The following is a 23,012-nucleotide window of genomic DNA, read 5'->3' on the forward strand; positions in this document are numbered from 1 at the left end:
TTTTTTTGTGATTATGTGTTGCAATGTGATTATGTATTGCAATGTATTTAATGTGTGGCCCAAGACAATTCTTCTTCCATTATGTTCCAGAGACCCTGCTAGGTGGGACACTCTGAGGGGTTCTAGTCCCAAGTCTGGCACTCAGTGGCTGTGTGAGCCAGTTGGGTCATTGACAGTCTCCGAGCTCCCCTTTCTTTGTCTGGAAAGTGAGAGGTTGAAGTTACCTGAGAAGGTTGAGTTGAATGAAACATTGTGTAGTAGCTGAGCAGATGGACTCTGGAACGTCAGACTCCCTGAATTTAAGTTCCAATGTTTCTACTTACTAGGTGTGTGATAGAGGGGAAATTTTCTTAACCTTTATGTGACTTAACTTACTCATTTATAAGATGAATGCTTCAAAGAGCCTCAAATAGTTGTGACTATTAAAGGGTTAGGTAGGCAAAAGGACTTAGAGCAGTGCCTGGGATGTAGGCGAACACTCTGCATGCTAGCTGCTGCTGCTGTTGTTGCTGTTGTTGTTTTTGTTATTAAACATTTTGACTGGCTAATAATGGAATTAATAAATGGGGAAATTGTGTGTCTTCATAGGTAGTGGTGACAGCTTGTGTGTGAACAGGGTTTTTCAGGACTCCTTGAATAGTCGTGAATTCTATTCAGTATTCCCTGCCTACTGGGACTAGGATTGTAAGGATGTGATTTATGGGGGCAGGGAGAGATAATCTGGAGTCAGATCCTTAGAAGATATCATACTTCAAATACTACCTATTTCAAGATTTTTTTGGTCATGGCTAAAGAGGCAGCATAAATGTTCCCCCCATTATATCCATTGGAATCAGTTGTTAAAAGGCTTTTGATTCTAAATCATAACTAATGTATGACATGATACTACATAATAAGGTAAGCCACATGCCTTCCAGTACAATTTAAGCTCTAACCAAATATATAGGATTCTTTTCTCAGAATTGAGAGTCATTATCTCATTCCAGAGGGACTGGATAACCTATTTGGAGATGGTGGAAAGGGCCTGTTATGTGAGTTGTCAAACTCTAGGAAGTTTGTGCAAGTCTCAGAGAAGAACAGTTGGAAAGAACTATGAGCCCATAGTTGCATTCACGTCTCCCCCCTGTACAAGACAGACCTTGGGAGGCAGTCATAGGCCACGACTAAGCCTCTCCATGCAGCTTGCGGAGTGCCCGAGAGCTGAATGTTTTAGGGCCCTTCACTCTGTCTCTCTGTTCTCTCAGTGGGACATTGAGGCTGTTGGGAAGATTTAATGAGATAATAGATGTGAATCATTTCAAAAAATAATAAATGTTTGTTGAGCTTAATAAATGTACCTGTTCAATGAATGCTGATTGTTATTACTTAAAACTTGTGTGTTTGAGACAGAGACTAAGGAATGATGAACTTTCTCCACATTGGTAAACCCATTTATTATAGGCTAAGGAACTTTTGAATTGACATAGGCTGGAGCAGGGAGGCAGGGGCAGGAGCTGGGGAGACCCTCTCAGGAGCTGTTTGTAGTGAGCAAGTAGGAGACTCCAACTTATGCTAAGACTCAGCTTCCCTCACAGCCCTTGGTTTGGGGCTTGCTTATTTTCCATCCATAGGAGCAAGGAAATGAAGAGTGTTTTTGTTTCATGCCTTTGAGTAGTGGACTTTTATTGGGCAATGTTGTGGGCTGAATTGTATTTCCCCCAAACTCATATGCTGAAGTCTTAATCCTCAGTACCTCAGAATATGACTATTTGGAGACAGTCTCTTTAAGGAGGTAATCAAGTTAAAATGAGGCCATTAGAGTGGGCCCTAATCCAGTACGACTGGTGTCTTTATAAAAAGAGTAAATTTGAACACAGTCATGTCCGAAGGGGAGACCATCTGAAGACACTGGGAGAAGGTGGCCGTCTACCAGCCCAGGAGAGGGGCGTCAAAAGACACCAACCCTTTTGGCACCTTGGATTCAGGCGGGCAGCCTCCAGAACTGGGAGACAATAAACTTCTGTTGTCTAAGCCCCCAGTCTGTGTTGCATTATTATGGCCACCTGAGCAAATTCATATAGGCAGTTACTAAATTCTTCTTGAAGGTGGTATTTCTGAGGACAATGTGGTGGGGTGGAGGGGAAGCATTACAATATAATGAGTGAGAACTCAGGCCAGGTTTTAAACCCCAGCTGACTAGCTTTATGAATTCAGTCACTGCACTTGCCTGTTTCTTAAAAAAAAAATTTAAATTAAATTTATTGGTGTGACAGTGGTTAATAAAATTATATAGGTTTTAAGTGTACAATTCCATGATATATCATCTGTATATTGCATTGTGTGTTTGCCACCCAAGGTTAACTGTGGGTGACCTTCTGTCATTATTTATTTGACCCCCTTTAGCCTTTATTCCCTCTACCCTGCTTGTCTCTGGTAATCGCACCCTGTTGTGTCTGAGTTTTTCTTTGTCTTATTTGTTCATTTTATGCTTTCTCTACGTAACAGTTTTGTGTTCATTTTCCTCCTATGTAAAGGGTTAGTAAGTTGTTTCATAAAGTTGTTGTAAGGCTTAAATTGAATCATTTATGTAGTTTTGTCACTGCATGACACATGGTGAGCACTCAGTAAATGCAGTTATTGTTATGATATGAAATATCAATTAGGAGTTTGGTTATAAATTACACACACTGATTATCGATCTTAAATAATATTTGCTTGTCTACCAGCTTGGAAAAAAAATGGGCTCATTACAGATTTAAAGCATTTCTTGCTGACATTCCAAAGAGTTTGGAATGAAAGTGTAACAAGGATCTCTTTGAAAATACGAAGTAGCTAAAGAGTCTGGTACAAACACCTTTTGTTTCATGGTACAGAGAGGAGTAGAATTTTTTGTACTCTTCCCCAGCCACATTTATTTGTATGGGGTAATGCAAAAGAGTACTGTTGGTGGAGGAGGAATGGCTTGCCTTTAAATAAGGAATTGTTTAATTAGATGGGGTTTGTTTTGGTGCATATAAGGCAGTGTTGCTGAGGAAAGCATTCCAGGCCTGGACTGTTGCCTGCACCTCCGTGGTGAGCTATTGGTAAATCACTGTAGTAGAGGAAGTCATTTTGGGCTATTAATATTTGCTCTTTGTTAAAAATAGACTGCTTGTATTTCTTCATTAGGAGGAGGGCAATGCTTTTTGCTCCTGGCAAAGTTCATTTTTTCATTGGAAGAATAGGAAGGCCATAGAATAGAAATCTCCACATAATGCCTTTCTGCAGCACACGAGGGCAGAGAGACTTGAGACTCACATTGGAGAATTGCAGCGCAGTTTGGTTGCACTTCGGTGACATAAGGAAGCCAAACCCTTGGGCACATGGGTTTTTTTTTTTTTTTGGAATAGAATAGGCCTTTATTTTTAGGATTTTATTTTTAATTACAGTTGAATTCAATATTATTTCATATTAGTTTCAGGTGTATGGTATAGTGGTAGACAATTATGTAATTTACCAAGTGATCCCCCAATATTTCAAGTACCCACCTGGCACCCTACACAGTTATTACAGTGTTATTGACTATATTCCCTGGGCTGTACTTTCCATCCCCATGACTGTTTAGTAACTACCAATTTGTACTTCTTAATCCTCAGACACCTGTTCTGTTTCCTTGCAGTTACTTTGAAATTTTGCAAGAGCTGTGGAAAGTGAGCTCTGGCTGAATCTGAGTTGTGTCAGCCTCGCTGGCTCTTAAGAGTCGGATCAGAACAGCTGTGCTGTTGTTCCCTTCGCAGGAGGCCCATACGACCCTCGAAGTGTGGGGTGTGTGCTGTTGGGGGTCACAGGTAGAAGCTCAGCCTTCTTTGATGCTTTGGAGGGAGTGGGTCAGTAGAAAAGACAAGAATTCACACGTTTCTATTACATGTGAAGGATTTATCTATGAGCGTCACAGTATACGTTTTCATTCTCTTTGGCCATTCACATTGTTATTGACATTGTGCTGCTTTTTCTTGTTTTTTTAAGATTTTATTTATTTATTTTTGGAGAGGGAAGGGAAGGAGATAGATAGAGAGAAACATCAATGTGAGGTTGCTGGGAGTCATGGCCTGCAACCCAGGCGTGTACCCTGAGTGGGAATTGAACCTGCGACACTTTGGTTCGCAGCCCGCGCTCAATCCACTGAGCTACGCCAGCTGGGGCTGCTTTTTCTCTCTGATGAAATGTTTTACAGGTTGGCTTCCTCCATGTATGCCGAACTCCTCCCTAAACTTGATATAGGTGCTGGTAAGTGCAGCTGTGAGGACAGAGTAAGCAGAATTAAATATGGATTTTGATGAATTTCTTAGAGTACCTTGATTCTGAGTGTGTGGGTATGGGAAATTCCACATGGAGTTTACAATGACAGATGGTAAAAAAAAAAAAGATTATAAAAATTTGCCTAGATTCTCATCATCTTGGTAAAATAGCCATTTTCAATTTTACACATCTTTGCTTTTTCCATATGCCACTACTGTTTTTTAATATATTTATGAATATACATACAATTTTATATTCTACTTTTTATTCTAACAAATGTTTTTCATTTTAGTATAGTGCCCATTTATAATACTATTATAATGCCCATTTTTAATACTATTATCTTTAAAGAGTTTACCATTAATTACTATTCCTATCTTGTGCCATATTTAGGTAGATTTTACTTCATTTTGGCTTTGAAATAAGGCCTCAACATTCTCTCAGCATTCAGCTTCAGTGAATACATTTCCATGAATCAGTCAAAAGTATGGCCTATAGCAGTTACTACCATGTCCCTTTCAAAAGGATTATAATGCAGGGTGCATCCTGTAGCTGTTTTCTGTGTTAACTGGTATCTTTACTAATCTTTGAACTTTCAGCTTTCTTCTTCTTGCTACTAGAAATAATACTGAAGTGAGTATTTTTTGTACGACACAAAATTTTTGTGCGTGTTCTAATAGTGGCAACAGTAGTGGGTTTAAAATTTAGTCACAGACATAGATATCCAAAAAAAAGTAACTTTAACTTGTTCCTACTCAACTTAATTTAGTGTTCAAGCTAATTTGAGGCAGCTCACCTCCCCTCTGAGAGTAGTTACATTAGTTTGTCTTCCTCTATACCTGCAAATGAGCTAATCCCCAAGGGGTCTACAGACCTTCGTGGCCTAGGTGAGGGCGTCAGGTCCCTGTGCCCTGGGGCCCTGCTGGCCTCTGCTCAGAGGAGCCAGTTGAAGTCTAGGATGCTGGCCAATCTTGACACTGCATCACCTGCTGTTTCACGCAAGTCCCTTCCATGGCTCCATGTGGTAGGTTCACAGTCAGTGTTCTCCTCAGTCCACCGTCAGGGCCTTCTCAGGCCTGCTGGCTTTCCACTGGCCCCTCTGCTGTTCCTAGGGCCTGGGAGAGGGGCCTGGGTGGTGCCTGAGTCTGTGTACTTAATCACAGCCTTCTGGAATCAGTGCTTCTCCACAGGGTTGGCTGGCTGTCTTCTGAGAAGCTGGGCACGGTTCTTACTTCTCTGCCCCAGGTCTCAGCACTACTCCTGCCCCCTGGGTCCCTCCTGCAGCAACCTGGCCGAACCCTTCATTGATTTTTGTGCAGAAAAATACCCCTTCCATCATTAAGAGCTTTTCTTTCCTCATGATTATGGTCAAAACTCTATGCTTTAAATTTGTCAGCTTTACTCTTGATCTATGAAGACAAGTTTTTAGAATTAAAAGGAAAAGATATATTTTTCCTACATTTCTAGAGACTGCTTTAACTTTTCAGATTTACCTGTGTGTTAGATAAAGTCTCTAAAACTCCACTCAGGAGCTGGAAAACTCAGAGACTGGCTCTTTGTCCTGACTGCATTGCCCCTCCCTGGGGAAGAAGGACACAAGGGAAAGTCCGGCCGAGTCTGAAGGTGGGCCGGGAGGAGACGGGAAGCCAGTTCTCAACAGCTCCACCCTAGTCACTGCATATTGAGATTATTCTATGCACAACTTGTGTATCAATTTAATAGATAGAATAATATTAACAGCAAATGCTTATCAGTGGCAGGCATGCATCAAGTGATCTTAACGTATTAACTTCTTTAGTTCTGGTAACAACCCCGTGAGGTAGTACTCCTGTTATTACCTCCATCACATACACCAGGAGCCAAGACGCAGTGAGCTCCTGCAATTCTTCAACTGTAAGTGGTGGGGCAGGGTCTCGCAGCTGGTGGTCTGGCTCTGTCGGCTCTTCATGTAGTAACCACGGATCTGTTGCTGGTCATGGGATGGGAAGGTTGTGGTACTTCGTTTGATAATTAAAGGTAGGTCTCTTCTGTTGTAATTGTTACAATTTGATTCTCTTCTTATGGAAGTTTGATCATTTCATAAAAGGTGATTCTTTTTCTATTTAGGAAGAAATGGTCTCTTTATTGTTTGGTTTGTTTCTGTGCTCATATATGTTAACTACCTCGGGTGTTTCTCTGATGTGGGTAAAGAGGTTAATATCTGTATCATCTCAGGCCAGTGATTTGCTGTCTTCCTAGAGTTGTATAACTTTAAGAACCTTTTTATTATGGGAAAATTCAAACATACACAAAAGTGAACTTTCATGTGCCCAGGACTTACCTTTAATAGTTTTCAACTTGTGGCCGACTTTGTTTATCCATACCAGGATTTCTTAACCTTGGCACTACTGACACTTTGGGCCAGAAAGTTTTTTGCTGTGGGAGGCCCTCCTGTGCCTTTAAGAATATTTGACAGTACCCTTGGCCTCTACCATTAGATGCCAGTGGCCTCCCCTGCCTCTTTCTGGTTATAGCAACCGAAATGACCCCTGCTGGACAAGCCATCCCTGGTTGAGAACCACTGATTTACGCTCACTCCACTCTCCCCATTCCTTCAGCATTATTTGGAAGCAAATCTCATACATCAAACCAAACCCATTTCAGGTTGTATTTCTAAAAGATAACGCCTTCAATTTTTGGCCCTTAGAGAGAGGAAAGGAGTAAAGATCTAATTCTGTTCCTGTGTGAATTGTTGCTACGGCAGCTGGCTGCTTATGGCCACAGAGATGGTCATAGTTTCTGTTAGCTGCTGGAGTTCACGTAGGCTAGCAAACACAAAGAAATTGGTGTCACACTCCAGCTGGTATTTAAAATTTTTTTTTGTAAAATATACATAGGTTAAAATGGTAACTTTTACATTGTTTTAAGCATACGGCTCAGAGGCATCAAGTACATTCACAGTGTTGTGCAGTCATCACCACCATCCACCTCCAGAACTCTTCACCTTGTACAACTGAAACTCTGAACCTGTTAAATCACAAACCCACCCCCACCCCATTCTACTGTAGGTCACCATTCTACTCCCACTCTCTGTAAATTTTACTATTTTAGGTGCTGCATATAAAGCGGAATTATACACTATTTGTCCTTTTGTGACTGGCTTGTTTCATTTAGCATAGAATCTTCAAAGTTCTGCCATGTTGTAGCATGTGCCAGGATTTTGCTCATTTTAAGGCTGAATAATATTCCATTGTGTGTATATACCACATTTTGTTTATCCCTTGATCTGTTGATGGACATTTGGGTTTCTTCCACCTTTTCACTATTGTGAACAATGCTGCTAAGAACATGGGTGTACAAATACTTAAGATCCTGTTTTTGATTTTTTGGGGCATATACCCAGAAGTGGGATTGCTAAATCATATGTAATTATATTTTTAATTTTTTAAGAACCACCATAATGTTTTCTAAAGTGGCTGTACCATTTTACATTCCCACCAGCAGTGTACAAGTGTTCTAATTTCTCCACATCCTTGCCAACACTTATTATTACATTTTTAAAATAATAGTCATTGTAATGGATGTGAAATGGTATCCAGTTGTGGTTCAGCCTGTACCTTTCAAGATGTATATCTGGTAATTGGAGAGCAATTCTGATAGAATCCTTCTGCTAGAGTTAAGTGGTGCTGTGGTGTGTTTCCACTTTTGCCTTGGAATAGTTTGCTGTGGTACATTCAGCTAGCCATCCGTGACTCACTCCTGGGTAGAGGGTCGAGGGGAGGGTTGTGTCTGCATAGGGAGAAGCTTTTAATCCATAACAAAGTCTTGGGTTTGGGCATTTACCATGAACAGTTAAAGAAAAGGATTTGGATTAGATATAGAATCATAGAATCATAAACCCTTTGAGCTGGAAGAGACATTAGAGGCCAGTTCTCACAAAGACACAGTTTGTGCACACAAAAAAAAAAAGGAAAGAAAGAAAAAAAAAAGAAAGAAGGAAGGAAGGAATTGAAACCCAGAGCATGCAAGTCTTCTTTCTCTCCTTGCCTTAAGGCAGTGACAGTGTCTTGATCACTGCCCCCAGTCCCCAGCATCTGGTATATAGAGCCGAACAGTAGATGTTTGCAGAATTAATCAGTGAATCACCGAGAAATGCCCAGCTGACATCTTAATGTCAGAAATAGGGCTTTCAGTTGGCTGCGCATTATATTATGGTGACTAAAAAAATGGCAGATTGTTTCAATGACCCAATGACTCTTCTTTTCCTCTCTTTCGATCTCTAGGGTTATGAGATTAGGTGTAGTCTTTCCACAGTAAGGCTGTCTCTTCCTTGGAGGTAGGTTTAAAGGGGTCTTACAGAAGACAGACATAGTTTGGGAGACTCTCAGGACGCTGAGGCGGTCTGGGCTGGCTGAGTGATGGCCTTCAGGCTCTGCTCACTCCTGAATTTGTTCCATCTCATCCCACCCCCAAAGCTTTCACAGTGTAATCCCCCTGTCCTTTATTTGTGATTTTCCTCATTCTGGGAAAACCCAGTTCCTTGTGGGTGCATCTGTAGGTCTCTGTCTTTATACTTCCAAACTAGGAAGTTTCCATCTTGCCTGCATAGTAGAATCCGCTGAATGTGTTGAAGAGTTCCAATATCAGGCCTGTTGAGTCAGAAGTATTGGGGATAGGACCCAGGCAGCAATACTTTTAGTGTCTCTAATTCCCCCATGATCTTTATTTCTTATTGTCCCCCGAGTCTCATCTCTCCTTATACTTAGAATCTAAAGGACATATAATGTAGCAAGTTCACACAATTTTATTGTCATATTACTTTACAATCACTTGTGTTCTTTCTATAGTTAGAGCACATGGTCCTGATGGCAGGGACACTCCTTCTTTCTCCTGTATTCCAGTGCTTCTCAAACTTGAGTGTACATTATGGTTACTTGGGGGAATTCTGTTAAAACACAGATTGTTGCACTTGCCCTGGGAATGTCTAGTTCAGTTGATCTTAGGTGAGTCCTGAAAATTTGCATTTCTGACAGACATGTCTTAAGGTGGATGCTCTTGCTGGTGGTCCAGGGACTACCCTCTTGAGAACCACTGGTCTATAATCAGGTCCAGGGATGGTCAGTAATTACTGGCCACCAAAAAGGACTGGAGTCAATTTTCCCTTGGTACTTTCCTTAGTAACTGTATTCCACTGTGGCTGCAGGCTGGACCCTGGTGTGAGAGAATGAAAGAACATCTGATTAATGACCTAGAGCATTACTTCGACTTGCCATTTGCCAATTCCTTTACATTTTGAAACTTGCTAAGATGGTTATTTTTCTCTGTTTGTGTGTGTGTGTGTGTGCGCGTGCGTGTGTTCATGGTTGTGCATTTAGGGTATATAAAAAGATATGACCAAAATTATGCAGGATAGGATCATAGCTCAACTCCTCTGTGCCTTTCAGGGTATAAAGTGGGGGTGGGCAGCAGGGGAAATAGGTTTTTGGGAAGACTGATGAAGAATGAGCGCCAAATGGAGAGGAAACACAGCACAGTCCATTTTTAAAAAGGAACAAAAAATTCTTGGAAAGTATTATTTTCTGTGAATTAGAAGGGGTCCAAAGTATGCCTGTTTTTCATTGGGAAACCGAAATGACCTCAGGGGAGGTGATGTCTGCCACCTCTGGTGCCACCTCGGAGCCCAGCCCTCATGAATTTTACAGCTGTAGCTTTTTATAGCGTGGAAAACTTCCCAGGCTGAAGCTGAGGGTCTATTCAGATATTTATATTTTCAATCCCTTTTCAATTAAGTGTCCCCCAAAAGCAAATTAATACTGAAATTTTCATTTGGAATACTCTGAAAAGATTAAACAGCATTTCCAGTTTTCATTGACTGTTATATCACTTAATGTATTTTGATTTTGTTTTAAGTCAGCTGGTCTTTCTTATAGGTATCAGGGAATTATTTTATATTTTCCTTTAGGGGAAATATTTTTGAGAGATAGATCACTGGGGTTTTTCTAAGGAAGTTTGGTGCCAACTTGGCATAATTGGACAGCACTGACATTGAAAACGTAATGCAGGGCTATTGCTTTTTTTGATCTTTATTGCCCCACCTTGAATTTGAGCAATGCTTTTGTTTATTGGCTGTTAATTTAAAGGGAGAAAAATTAGAGTCATAAAACAGGTGATGATTTCTTTGAAGAAGCATTTGATTTCTTAGGTACCAGATGAGGGAAGACTCTTGTATCTGATTCCTTTGCGTCTCTAAAAGAACATATTCTTTATCTTAGGATTGTGCTAGGGGTGGTGGGAAGAGACCCAGTGAACTGACCTCACAGTCACCTGAAGGGTTTACATTGCTAGTATTTTGTGGGTGGGAAAGCAACCTTGGCTAGTCTTAAAGAATTGAAAAAGAAACTAGGGGAGATATTTCAGGTTTGGTTCCAAACCACCATAATAACACAAGTATGGCAATAAAGTGAGGCATGAGTTTGTGCTGGTGGAGGGTCTTGCCTTCAGTTTGTGAAAAATGAGGACTGTGAAGCTCAATAAAACGAGGCCTGCCTGTTTTGGGCTGCTCACTCCTTGAAGCAGGCGAGGACGACACAGCTCCCTGCAGTCTCCTGCTCCTCCTCCAGACGAACACTCCACTGCGGAAAGTCCAATCTGAGATACACTTTGACGTGGGAATCTGAAAAATGTCAAGAACATTCTCACACAGGCCAAACAATAAAGGTTGGTTTCTCTCTCCTTTTTTCCCTTACAGGTGAATTTCGTGGCATGCCAGCTCGTTGCTTTATGCGCTGCTTTCTGGTTTCGCATCTACTTAAGTCCTGGTAAAACCAGTCCCTTGGCCCGGCACACGTTTGCCACCATCTTTGGCATCTACTTTGTCATCTTTTGTTTTGGCTGGTGAGTAGGAGCCTCATAAATTCTAATGGTTATCATCTGGGTGTTTTGTAGCAGTATTCTTGGCATTTCCCAGGTTCTAAGGAAAGAAATATATATGTACTTAAAATAATGGGGATGTTGAAGAAATTTATAGTTACTGTAAGAACCTGGAATCAATAAATTTGACTACCCATTTAAAGTCAATTTTGTGAATTTTTCTTGAAGTTGCACTGTTTTGGTCTCTCTTGGGTCATGTAAACGGATTTTTATAAGGTTTAATTTTCCTGACAAGGAAGCACCCCTAAATGTTGTGGACACGGGTTTTGTTTTTGCGTCACTGCCGGAGGTGTTGGTGTTTGTCCTGAACATGCAGTGAAACAGTAGTTACAGTGCTGGTCTTGGGGTATGGGAGTCATGCTCGAACAAAGCAGGCATGTAGGTTAGACCTTTCTTTGCTAGGTAAGTGGGTTAGAACCTTGGGAGTGGCACTCTTTGAGGAAGAAGCTTTAAGAACCCACATTTCTAGAAGTACAAGTTAAGGAAATTTGTGAATTTGTTCAGAGCACTAGAATGCTGCTCTTATTCTCTCAAATAAAATTTGAGCAAGATTGATGACTATTTTAAATCAGCCACCATGACAGGTAAAAGTCATGGTATCTGGGACAGCTTAGTGGTCCTGGCATTTTAAAATTAAAAAAAAAAAGTCCCTCAGAAGGAAAGAACCCTCTTCCAGACTCTCAGTTGTGTCTGTGAAGAAGCGTAAGCACCCCGTGTGTGATTCCTGACATTACCGGGGCTGCAACTGGCAGATTATGCCATGACTTCCTCGTATCATTTCAAGCTAAATTCTTAATTCTACAGAACAAAAATACTTGATTTATTTTCTTTTACATAAACATGAGTTAACTAATTACTTGCCTCTTGGTGGGGTGGAGGTGGAGTATCAGTATGGGTAGTCAATAGGTATGTTAATGTGAAACACATTCACTGTTTTACCTCCCCCTCACATGTCTCACAGGTACTCTGCACATCTGTTTGTGCTGGTGTTAACATGCTATGGAATCATGGTCACTGCAAGTGTATCCAATATTCACAGGTAGGACCATGGGAATGAACAGTGCAAGGGGAGGTTATTCATGACCTTTGAAATGTGTTTCCAGGGGAAGGAGTACCCTTTCCTTATGCCACACGTGGCAAACCCTAGGTTCTCTGGGATATCAGGAGAGGCAGGGAGCCATAGATGTTGGGAGCCTTTAGAGAAAGCTTTACAAAAAAGGTGGGGGGGGGGGTGCAATTTGGGTCTCAGGTGAAAGACATTATGTCAGAACTAGGCAGCTCTATTTGCGTTAGTTCCAGACTAGAAATAACCCAAATGGTCCCTACCATGGAATACTACTCAGCAACAAAAAGGAATGAATGATTGATCCACACAATGACATGGATGAACCTCAAATAAATATGCTGAGTGAAAGAAGCCACACAAATTCTATTCTTCAAAAGGCAAACTGATCTGTAGTGACAGAAATCAGTCAGAGGTTCACTGGGGCAGGGTGGTGCAGGGGGTTGTGACCAGGATCTCAGAAGAGGCAGGAAGATACTTGGTGGTGATGGACATGTATGTCTGTTATCTTGAATTTGACTGTGGTTTCCTTGGTACATATGTGATCATCAGAACTTTGTCTACTTTAACTGTGTATACTGAAACTGTAAAGAAAGAAGATATATTTTTATTAAGATATTTTGATTTCAAAGTACAGAAGTAATTTCATTCCACCTCGAGGCTACATGCTTAGGCATCTCTTCTGTACTGGCTCTGTTTCCAGGGTCTTTCTGAAGCTGCAGCAAATTCTGCCGGTCAGTGACCCTGGAATGTGAGCTCTGTGAAAACACAGACCTTCCTCTCTCACTCACTGTTGCCTCCTCCGGAGCCTGGAACAAAGCCTGGCACAAGTAGCGCCTCAATAAATATTTATGGAATGAATGACTAAGGCTTTTCTGACCGTGTCTCTGAAAAAGCCGATGCCTCATTTCAGCTTCAGAAAGCTCTTTGGTTGGTAAGATTATTAGCACAATGATTTTCCTTCTTAAAGTCACTGAAATTTAACTTTTCAGTGCATGGTCTTGTAATGACTTCAAATAAATTTTTGGTTTTCAAGGGAAAATATTTTTTCATGCTTTAAATTTATAGTTATTCAACTTAGTATCCAAATGAGCTCTGAAAATTTGAATCCTAATCATCTCTCTTCTAAGTGCCCTCCTTGAGGGAGAGCATGTCATTCATTTGGAGGGGAAATAGGAAACCCATATTTCAAATTTGGAAAGAATGGGTTTTGGACATGCTTTGTATTATGACAAAATGCTTTTTTTTAAAAGTAGGGTGAAAATAGCTGACTTTTTCCAAACTTGATTTTGGAAACAATGAAATGATTAATAAACCTGTTGTTCCATCTCTACAGGGCATTTCCTTACAAACTGTAATTTGTCAGCTCTGCCCACACTTGTAAGATGCTGATGGGGTGCGGTCCATTCTTCAGAGGGTGAAGAACTTACGTGCACACTAACCCTGTGCCAGGCCCTCTGAGGATCTCTGTGTTAGTCTCCAGCCAGGGATGGGAGACTCCAGCCTTGGCAGAGTGGAACTTTACAGACAGGCGGTAATATTGTGGTAGCAGAGGGCTGTGTCATAAGACCAAAAAGAAAGGATGCCAGAAAAGATTTTCTCTCTTTCTTTGCTTGTGTGGTTGCCAGTACTGCTGCAGCAGGGAGTGGTTCAGTTCTCAGAGGATAGAGTTGTTTCCTATTGATGCGGGAAAGAGCAAGAGACCGCAGTCAGGAAATCTGGCTCTTTCTAGCTGTGTGAGTTCAGACAAGTGACGCAGCTTCTCCGAGCATCAGATTTCCCCCCTATCAAATGTGGGGTTTGTGGTAGTTTGCACTTAAGTTCTCTTCAAGACCAGGATTTCATGATTTTTTTTGTGAATCGTCCTCTCTCTTTACTGAGCCAGTTTTAACAGTTCTGTCATATGGCTGGGATGAGGAGGGGAAGGTTAGTGTTTGCTGCCACATGGAACTAATCCATTTCTGGACTGACTGTCGTTATTCAGGATTTGTCAAGAGAATCCCTGGGGTGTCACCTGTTTCCTTCCCAAACTGCTACGTTGGGCAGAAGTCCTGGGCATTAATTTACCACATAGGAACCAACTGGAGTAGAATATAGTTTGTATCTCCCAGGACGGAGGCCAGTTTCAGAGTACCTGTTTTGTGCCAAGTGCCAGGCCAAGATCTTTTAAATATATTAGGTTTCATTATTTTTAATATGTAAACTCTTATTTAGTGTGCCATTTATTTTTATTTCTTTTATTTTTGTTTTTGTCATTCAATTACAGTTGTCCCCATTTCCCCCCACTACTCTGCCCTGCCCTGCCTACTCCCACCTCCCACATTCAGCCTTCCCCCGTACCCCGTTGTCTTCATCCAGGGGTCCTTTATGCATGTTCCTAGATGACCCTTCCCCTTCTTTCCCGTTATCCCCCCACCCCGGTTACTGTCAGTTTGTTCTTTGTTTCAGAGTCTCTGGTTATACTTTGCTTGCTCGTTTGTTTTGTTGATTAGGTTCCACTTGTAGGTGAGATCATATGGTATTTGTCTTTCACTGCCTGGCTCACTTCATTTAGCATAATGCTCTCCAGTTCCAAAAGACCCATACAGACTGAAAGCGAAGGGTTGGAAAAAATATTCCGAGCAAATGAACAGGGAAAAAAAAAAGCTGGGGTGGCAATACTTTGATCAGACAAAATAGACTTCAAAACAGAGGCCATAAAAAGAGACCCAGAAGGTCACTACATAATACTCAAGGGAAGAATCCATCAAGAAGACATAACCATTGTAAACATATATGCACCCAATATAGGAGCTCCCAAATATATAAAGAAAGTCTTGGAGGGCTTCAAGAAAGATATAGACAGCAACACACTTATAGTGGGGGATTTTAACACCCCACTATCAACAATGGATAGATCTTCCAAACAGAATATCAACAGGGACGTTGTGGCATTGAACAATGCCCTAGATCAAATGGACTTCACTGATAGGACCTTTCATCCTAAAGAAGCAAAATGCACATGGAACATTTTCAAAACAAGCCTCAACAAATTCAAGAAAATTGAAATCATATCAAGTATTATTTAGTGTATCATTTAATATATTATTATATTTCATATTTATCATTATTGCAAATGTATTCTTTCTAGAACAATGCATGGGACATAGAGTTTTTCCCCTGTGATGAGGAAATGAGACTCGAGTAGGTAAATAGGTGTACAGTTTGATGAGTTTTCACACAGTGAATATACTCACACACTCCCCACCCAGGTTGGAAGGGGAATATTACTGTGAAGCCTGTCCCAGCCGTTACCACAGCCCTCCTCACTAAAATAACCACTGTCCTGACATTTCACACCACAGATTAGTTTCGCCAGGGCTGGGATTTGAACCCATGCTGGTCTGTTTCCAGAGTACATGCTCTCTCTACCACTTCTGGATTCCTGAGATTTTTCAGGTTCGTCCAGGGCTTGAATGCATTGCCCTATTTATTGGAACACAGTACTTGGCACCATCCTTGATAGGCAGCTCTTATTATGACAATTGCACAGAGCTTACTTTTTGTTCTAAGGGAAAGAGGAAGCAGCAGGCATGGCTGCATTTGAAAGGGCCCGGAAGAACCTGTTTTTTGAAGATGCTCTATGCTTCTGCCTTGAGCCTCACGGACTGGCTGCGAAAGGGAATGTGTGCTGGAGGCCAGCCAGCCTGACTCCTGTTTCAGCTTCTGCGTCGTCTCTGAAGGGAGTTGTTTTTTTCTTAGTTGTTTGCTTTGTTCACCACCTTCTGGTTTGGAAAGGGTTAAGGATGAATCCAGGGTAGGGGGAAATCTTTGATTGCAAATGTGGGAAAGCGAATATAAAGTTTTATATAGTGTGTTAGCATGTATAGAACTTCTCTGCACTCCTTATCTGGCTCCCCCTTGCTACCAAATGGATTTTTATTATTCCTACTATTTACTCTTCCTTGGGCTGGTCTAGGAGTTCTTTTAATGTGAATTTGTATGTATCAAGAAAATTTTTTTTAAAGATTTTGTTTATTTATTTTTAGAGAGGGAAGGGAGGGAGAGAGAGAGAGAAACATCAATGTGCCATTGCTGGGGGTTCTGGCCTGCAACCCAGGAATGTACCCTGGCTGGGAATCGAACCTGGGACACTTTGGTTCCCAGCCCGCGCTCAATCCACTGAGCTACGCCAGCCAGGGCTTGTTTCAAGAAAATTTAACATCAGGATATACATGTTTAAAATTTATACTTTCTGAATGCATGTTTCTGATGGGTTCCTGAGTCATTTAAAATGTTTAATGTATTCATTTCAGTTTATTTCAACTAATAGTCAGTTAACCTCTCATATGTTAGGTCAAAGGTTGGGATGTTCAAGGTTACAGTGAGTTGGGGAAATTAACACTTATGGTTTTAGTATTATAATTACATATGCTAGTATGTAGCACTAGAGAAATACAGACAATGGAGCAATGAATTGTGCTGAGAGTGGGGACGGCATGAATGGATGGAGCAAGACCAAGCTGGTGGCATTGAAGCTGAGACTTATCTTCTAGATAGACAATCCCCAGATAGATGCTAGGATGGAGAAAGGAGTTGCAGGCAGAGGAAGGAGCTTGCAGAAAGATATCTGACCTCAAAATGCAGGATGTAATTGTGGGTGCGAGCAATCTGGTGTAGTTGGAACACACAGTGGATGCGGAGAATGGCTGGAGATGAGAGCAGAAAGGCGAGGCAGAGCTTAGTGTGTGGGAAGCACCTTGCATGCTGTGTTCAGGAGTTTTCATGTGACTAGACAGCGAGACCCTTTGGAGACTTTTAAGATGAGTAACTTACTTATTTAACTGTTCATTCCACACACAGTAGGTGGCTATAATGAACAAAGCACATATGTCATCCTTGCCTCCATGGAGTTTTCAGTCCAGCAAGGGAGACAGTTAATGAGATTATCACATCTCTATAATTACATGTTGACAAATGTTCTGAGTGGCAGGTGTGTGTGTGTGTGTGTGGATGGCTGGTTATACTATAGGGTGGTGATATGGGGTGATACGGAGTAGGTGGTAAGTCTCAGGCATGGCGGGCAGAGCGCCAGGAATGTTAACACCTAAGGAATAGGTGGAAAAAGAGGCTGAGCAAGAGTCTTGGAAGACTTAACCAAAGAGGTGTGAAGAAAACAGAGAGAATTGAAGCCAAGAGGACAAAGTCTTTCAGGAAAAGAGTGGTAGGCACACGATGATGATTTTTCTTTACAAAGGTCATTGTGTAAATGTGATGTTTGTGAAGGTGGGATGCTGAGGGCAAGACCTCAGGAGTGAGCAGTTGGCAGCTTTGGCTGCACGTTTGATCCGTGCACGCTGTACGGATTAAACCTGAATATCTGGGGTAAACCTGAATATCTGGGGTGGGGCCCCAATGTCCGTGCTTTTTAGGATTCCTCACCTGATTTCGTTACGCTGCCACAGTTGAGAACTGCAGGGGTCCAGGTGAGACTGGATGAAGGGCTCAGAGCAGTGGTGGGTTGAGGGGGCTAGGACATACACAGACCAGACAGGACTTTGTGACATTGCAAATGAGGGGGTGAGAAGGAGGAAGAAGAGAAAATTGATTGAGTACATTCTTGTAATGCATAATAATCAGATCCTGTGATTTTTGGTTTCAGATACTCCTTTTTTGTAGCAATGGGATACCTGACGATGTGCCACGTCAGCAGAATATACATCTTCCACTATGGGATTCTCACTACGGACTTTTCTGGGTGAGTGTCTTAATTTGTGGGGGGCATTCTGACTGCTGGCTTTGACTCCCTCTCTTGGGGTCTGTAAGGACCAAGCGCACACATCAGAACTGTGGGTGCCTGGTTCAGTCTGTTTGTAAGACGGTGCTGATGAGGTGAGAGTGAAGACTTGGTTGCTCTGTGGGACCATGAGCCCCATTGTGCTGTCAGTCAGGGGCTGCAGACGATGGCCCGTGGGCAGTATCTGGCCCGCCACCTGCTTTTGTAGTTATGTTGGAACACAGCCAGGCACTTACTCACTTGCGTTGTCTCTGGCTGCTTTTGCACAATGACGGTAGAGGTGAGTGGTTGTGACAGAAACCATATGAGCTGCAAAGCCTAAAATATTTGCTTCCTTGCTTTTTACAATAAAAGTTTGCTGACCCCCTATTCTAAGGCCTTTAACATTGAGTTGCTGTTTACCTCTCGTAGTTACTAATACAGAAATTCTTCCATACCAGCAGATAAATAGCCACTCCCTTACCCTCTTGAGGGTCCCCTGGCTGCCCCATCTCTCCCCACCAGGTCCATCAGACTTGCAGCACCTAGAAAGGCAGTGTATGGCACAGCGGGGGATCTCCACAATAGCTGTGAAAATGCTGTGTTACACGGCCTTTGCCTAGTGGGCCACGCTTCCCCTGATTGGTCACCTGGTGAAGACGATGGCTGGATCAGTGAAAATTCTATGCTTTGTTGATGTTCATTCAGTAACAACTTTTCATGAGTCCTGAGGAATGGACACTAAGGCACAGAGATACATCCCAGCACACTCTGTATTATCTATGTTACTTCCTGAGGAGCTGGTTCTGTTCCCTGCGGGCAGTCTGAGGTCGGAGAGAACTTGAGGTCTTCCCTCAGGTCGAACTGAATTTCACTTGGTGAGTTACTGGAGAATAGACAGTGAAATAAGGGGATTATAACTCACAGCTTCTTTCTGTGAGCTTTGCAAATCAGGCATCTAACCCGTCCCATTGTGAAGAGGCTTAGGAAGGCACGCGTTGCTTTGGGATGCAAAGACTGTGGCACTGACATTTCCGTGGCTATGGTTTGGTCCCGGAGTAGCTTTTCATGCATCAGTTTTTCTTACCCTCAGGCCTCTGGGTTTTATCTGTCTCTGAGTTGTCTCTGCTCTGCGTTCCTTTTCCCCCAGATTATGGAACAGTTTTTCATTTTATTCTGAAACAAGCCCACAAACTTCTTTTTATTTTTTATTGGTGTGTATTGCTAGCAAAATATGGAAAGTATGGGAACAAGAAAGATAACACTATCGTTGGGCAGTTATAGCATTAAAAGTAACTTTTAAATGGTGATCATAACTCTCCCTAGTGTTTAATTAACAAACTTCATTTTTTTGGTTTCACCCTAGAACCATGTCCTCACCCCTCCAACGCTTAGAAGAGTTTCTTAATAGTCATTCAATAAACGAATGAGTTAAATGCCCTACCTAGCATTTGTCAGTCCTTTCTTCAGTGTTTCCAGAAGCCTCAATTAAATACCCCCCTAGCCATTTGGTTGGGATATTGAATAAAAAACTTTTACTTTAGCCCAAAGTGGATTGTTACCTGTTTCTCATCTACATCACTTTTTCTTTTCAAGGCACAAAGTGTCCATTCATTCATTCCTTCCCAGAGCTGTTTGTGGGTTCCCAGTATACTAGGCGCAGTGCCAGGGCCTAGAGACACTCAGGCAGGAGGAAGGGCGTGCCAGGCAGAAGACACAGCTCTGCAGGAGTACAGAAATGTCAGACAGGTGTCTGTGGAGGTCCCAGAAAGCCATCTCCCCTCCCTTAGCTTCCACATCCCTGTGTCCCCACGTCCTATCAGGTCGGCAGCTTGGCTGTCTCTTGGCCCCATTTGCTGCTCTGCAGGCCCACTGCCATCACTCGGGGCCACCCGTGTCTGCAGGTTTCCTAACTGGCTGTCTTTCCTACCACCCTGCCCCTTCTCTGGTTTGTGTTCTCTGCACTAACCAATGAGGTTCTAGAGCACCAAGCAGATGATGAGATGGCCCTGCCTCATCTCTGGCCACCTCCACCTTCCGTGTGCACTGCAGATGACAGCAGAGCCGAAAAGCCCATGGTCTGCAGGCATGCTGGGTTAGTCTGTGCCTCTGCATCTCTGCCTTGCATGTTCTGCCGATTAGAGGAATATTTCTCATCCCTGTCTATGTGGAAATCTTTTCCTTCTTTTCCCCAAACCCAGTTCAAAGATCACTGTTTTTATAAAGCCTTCCCTGATTGCCGCTGCCACCCTACCTTGGTCCCTTCCCTCACCAGTCAGTCACTCACTGCATTTTGGACCTTGCACCTGGCTTTCAGTGGCTGGTGCTGCCCGTGGCCCGTAAACCATACGCACTGAGACCCTGGGGCCTGGAGTGTTTGTAGCTGGCACTCGGGCCCTGCTGCTTTCATCAGTCAACATATACGCTTATCTAGTGTCATCTGTGTTTATTCTAAAACTTGTTTATTCCAGTTAGTACTTGCATATAAGCTCATTATATATGGAAGAAGAGAACATGGTTTCTTTAAATCTAAGTTGGGTCCTTTGGAAAGTCACCAAAACAAGTTTAGTATATTAAAGTAATGGCTATTGAATTCATTGTGGGTGACAGTGCTGTAAGGGTATGGGGAGGATTATACAGATTAAGGATCCTGCACTCAGATTGCTTTGCAAGCATCTTTACCTTCTTTTACCTTCTCAGTCTGTGTTAGAGGAAATGGCTCTAGAGCTGTAGATGGGGGTTTGTGTGAGAGGCAGATGCTGTCATTCAGCAGGCCCACATGCCAGGGAAGGACCCTGGTCCTGCATCAGAAGGTTCATCTGTTTGTCATTCAGCAGACACCGATGGAGAACCTGCAGATGCAGGCCCAGTTAGTTATAGGAGACAGCAGTGAGCAAGGACTGTGGAGTGAATATCCAGTTATCTATTTCAAGTTTATATAGGAAGTTCAAATGTGAGTATATCATTGTGTACTGGGTTGATTAGTGTTGCCCCCAATCCATGTATACCCAGAAGTTCAGAATATGCCTTTATTTGGAAATAGGATCTCTGTAGATGTAACTAGTTAAGAAGAAGACCCCCTGATTAAGCTGGGCCCTAAATTCATCATGGTTGTGGTTCTGTATGAAGTCCATGAGAGATGCAGTTCATAGACATGCAGAGGGAAGAAGGCATGTGAAGGTGGAGGAAGAGATGAGAATGGTGCAGCTACAAGCCAGGGAACTCCAGGGATTGCTGTCAGCTGCTGGAAGCTAGGAAAAAGCATGGAAGAGATTCTCCCTCACACCCAGGAGGGAACCAGTTCTGCCAATGCCTTGATATGGGACTTTCAGCTTCCAGACTCCAGACAATGTTTGTGGTGTTAAACCACCCAACCTGTAGTAATCTGTTATGGTGGCTCTAGGAAATGGATACACATTGTTTTGTGATTGCATACCTTTTGCTGAACTAACAAATGCACCACTACCACCGCCCTTCAGCTCCGCCCTGATCATGCAGGTAAGAGTGCCTCTATTGTCCACATCTCTTCCTGCTCTTGTCACATGTCCTGCTCTACTGGCTTCATTCATAAAACCATAAGCTCTTGAATGATTGTTACGTCATTTTAGCATAATCAGAATTGTGGGAAGTTACCACAAGGAAAAATAAAGGGTATTTGTGGGAAACAGTAATGTGTTTGTGAAATGCTGTGGATTTGGTCTTTGGCAGCAGGGTCGGGATGGAAATCAGTTCCTGTCAACTTGACTTTCAGCAGCATAGCCATGATAAGTTGCCTCAAGTGATATTGTTTTCTGGCATTTTTGGATTTCCTTGTATTAAGACATCTCAGACATTACCTGCAAGACTGTAGAATCTTTGAACTGGAAAGGGTTATTGTTAGAGAAAGGGTACAAAACATGTCTTCCACCTGTAAATGCATGCAACTTAATTCTCTGATTGCTGAGTGGTCATATTATCCAGTTCTTGAAGGTATGTCTTTGTTTTTGTTTTTTTTTTTTTACTGATAGTGCATTATTAAGCAGCATCCCACCCCCCACAACCATAAATGTACAATGCCTCACTGACATGAATTCATCTTCTTGGATAATATCAGTTAATGTAAAGGGAGAGGTCCATACCAACTTAAAGTGGACAAGATGTTTTATATCATTGGTCACCAACCGTTTTGGCACCAGGGACTGGTTTTGTGGAAGACAAATTTCCATGGACTGGGGTTGGGTTGTGGGGGGGATGGTTTCCGGATGATTCGAGTGCATTATATTCAAGGTCACCTCCTGCTGTGTGGCCCAGGTCCTAACAGGCCTGGTCCGGTACCTGTCTCAGACCAGAGGTTGGGGACCCTTGTTTTAGATCACAAATTGTTACCAATTTGTTCTCTTTATGACTATGCAAGCAACCACACATTTTCCTTCTAAATCTAATAAGATTTTCAGTTTAAAAATCTTATTTATGATTCTGTTGTGGAATAAGGAGTGTTCCCAAGTTGAGTCTGGCTGTTTAAAGCAGTCTGACGTGGCAGCTGCGCTCTTTTGAGGATGCGTACAAACCTGAGTGCTTCGCACCCATTCTCACACCTGTAGCGTAAGAGCACAGACAAGAGTGGAATGGGACTGGATTATTAGATTAGTGTTTGTGTCAAACAATATATGTGTTTAACTTGGGGAACACATAAACTTGCTGTATTTTAGATTATCTGGTGCTTGAAATTTTATTTATCATTCTGAAAGTCATAAAAGTTTTCATGGGCTAGACTGATGTTAACGGTGAGGATAACACACAATACACTCTTATTAGTGCTGCTAATCCAGTGTAGATCAACACACACAGTGGTGAGTGTCCTCTGTGCTTTCTCAGTTAACGTGGGCGATTGCAGATACTAGCATATTTACTGTTCTTCTGGGGAAAGCTCAGCAATTGCTTGTAATAGAGCTGTTTCTTGATTCCCTTTTAAGTTTGTGATAATGAACTGATTCTTCTTTGTTGCTCACAGAAGGGTGCAAACCAGGTTGTCTTCTGAGGGGAACAGCA

The 23,012-nt window shown here is 42.3% G+C and overlaps 1 protein-coding gene across 1 annotated transcript in view; it reads left to right on the forward strand.

Moving 5' to 3' along the window:
• The window catches only part of MBOAT1 (membrane bound O-acyltransferase domain containing 1), a 102,893-nt gene that overhangs the window by 37,903 nt on the left and 41,978 nt on the right, over positions 1 to 23,012 (forward strand). The window contains exons 2-4 of the mRNA XM_028513889.2: positions 10,985 to 11,130; positions 12,128 to 12,205; positions 17,871 to 17,966. Coding sequence (XP_028369690.2) covers positions 10,985 to 11,130; positions 12,128 to 12,205; positions 17,871 to 17,966 — 320 coding nt within the window. The remainder of the gene's footprint in view (positions 1 to 10,984; positions 11,131 to 12,127; positions 12,206 to 17,870; positions 17,967 to 23,012) is intronic.

This window comes from Phyllostomus discolor, chromosome 5, assembly GCF_004126475.2.
Source record: "Phyllostomus discolor isolate MPI-MPIP mPhyDis1 chromosome 5, mPhyDis1.pri.v3, whole genome shotgun sequence".
In the NCBI taxonomy this organism is placed as follows: Eukaryota; Metazoa; Chordata; class Mammalia; order Chiroptera; family Phyllostomidae; genus Phyllostomus; species Phyllostomus discolor.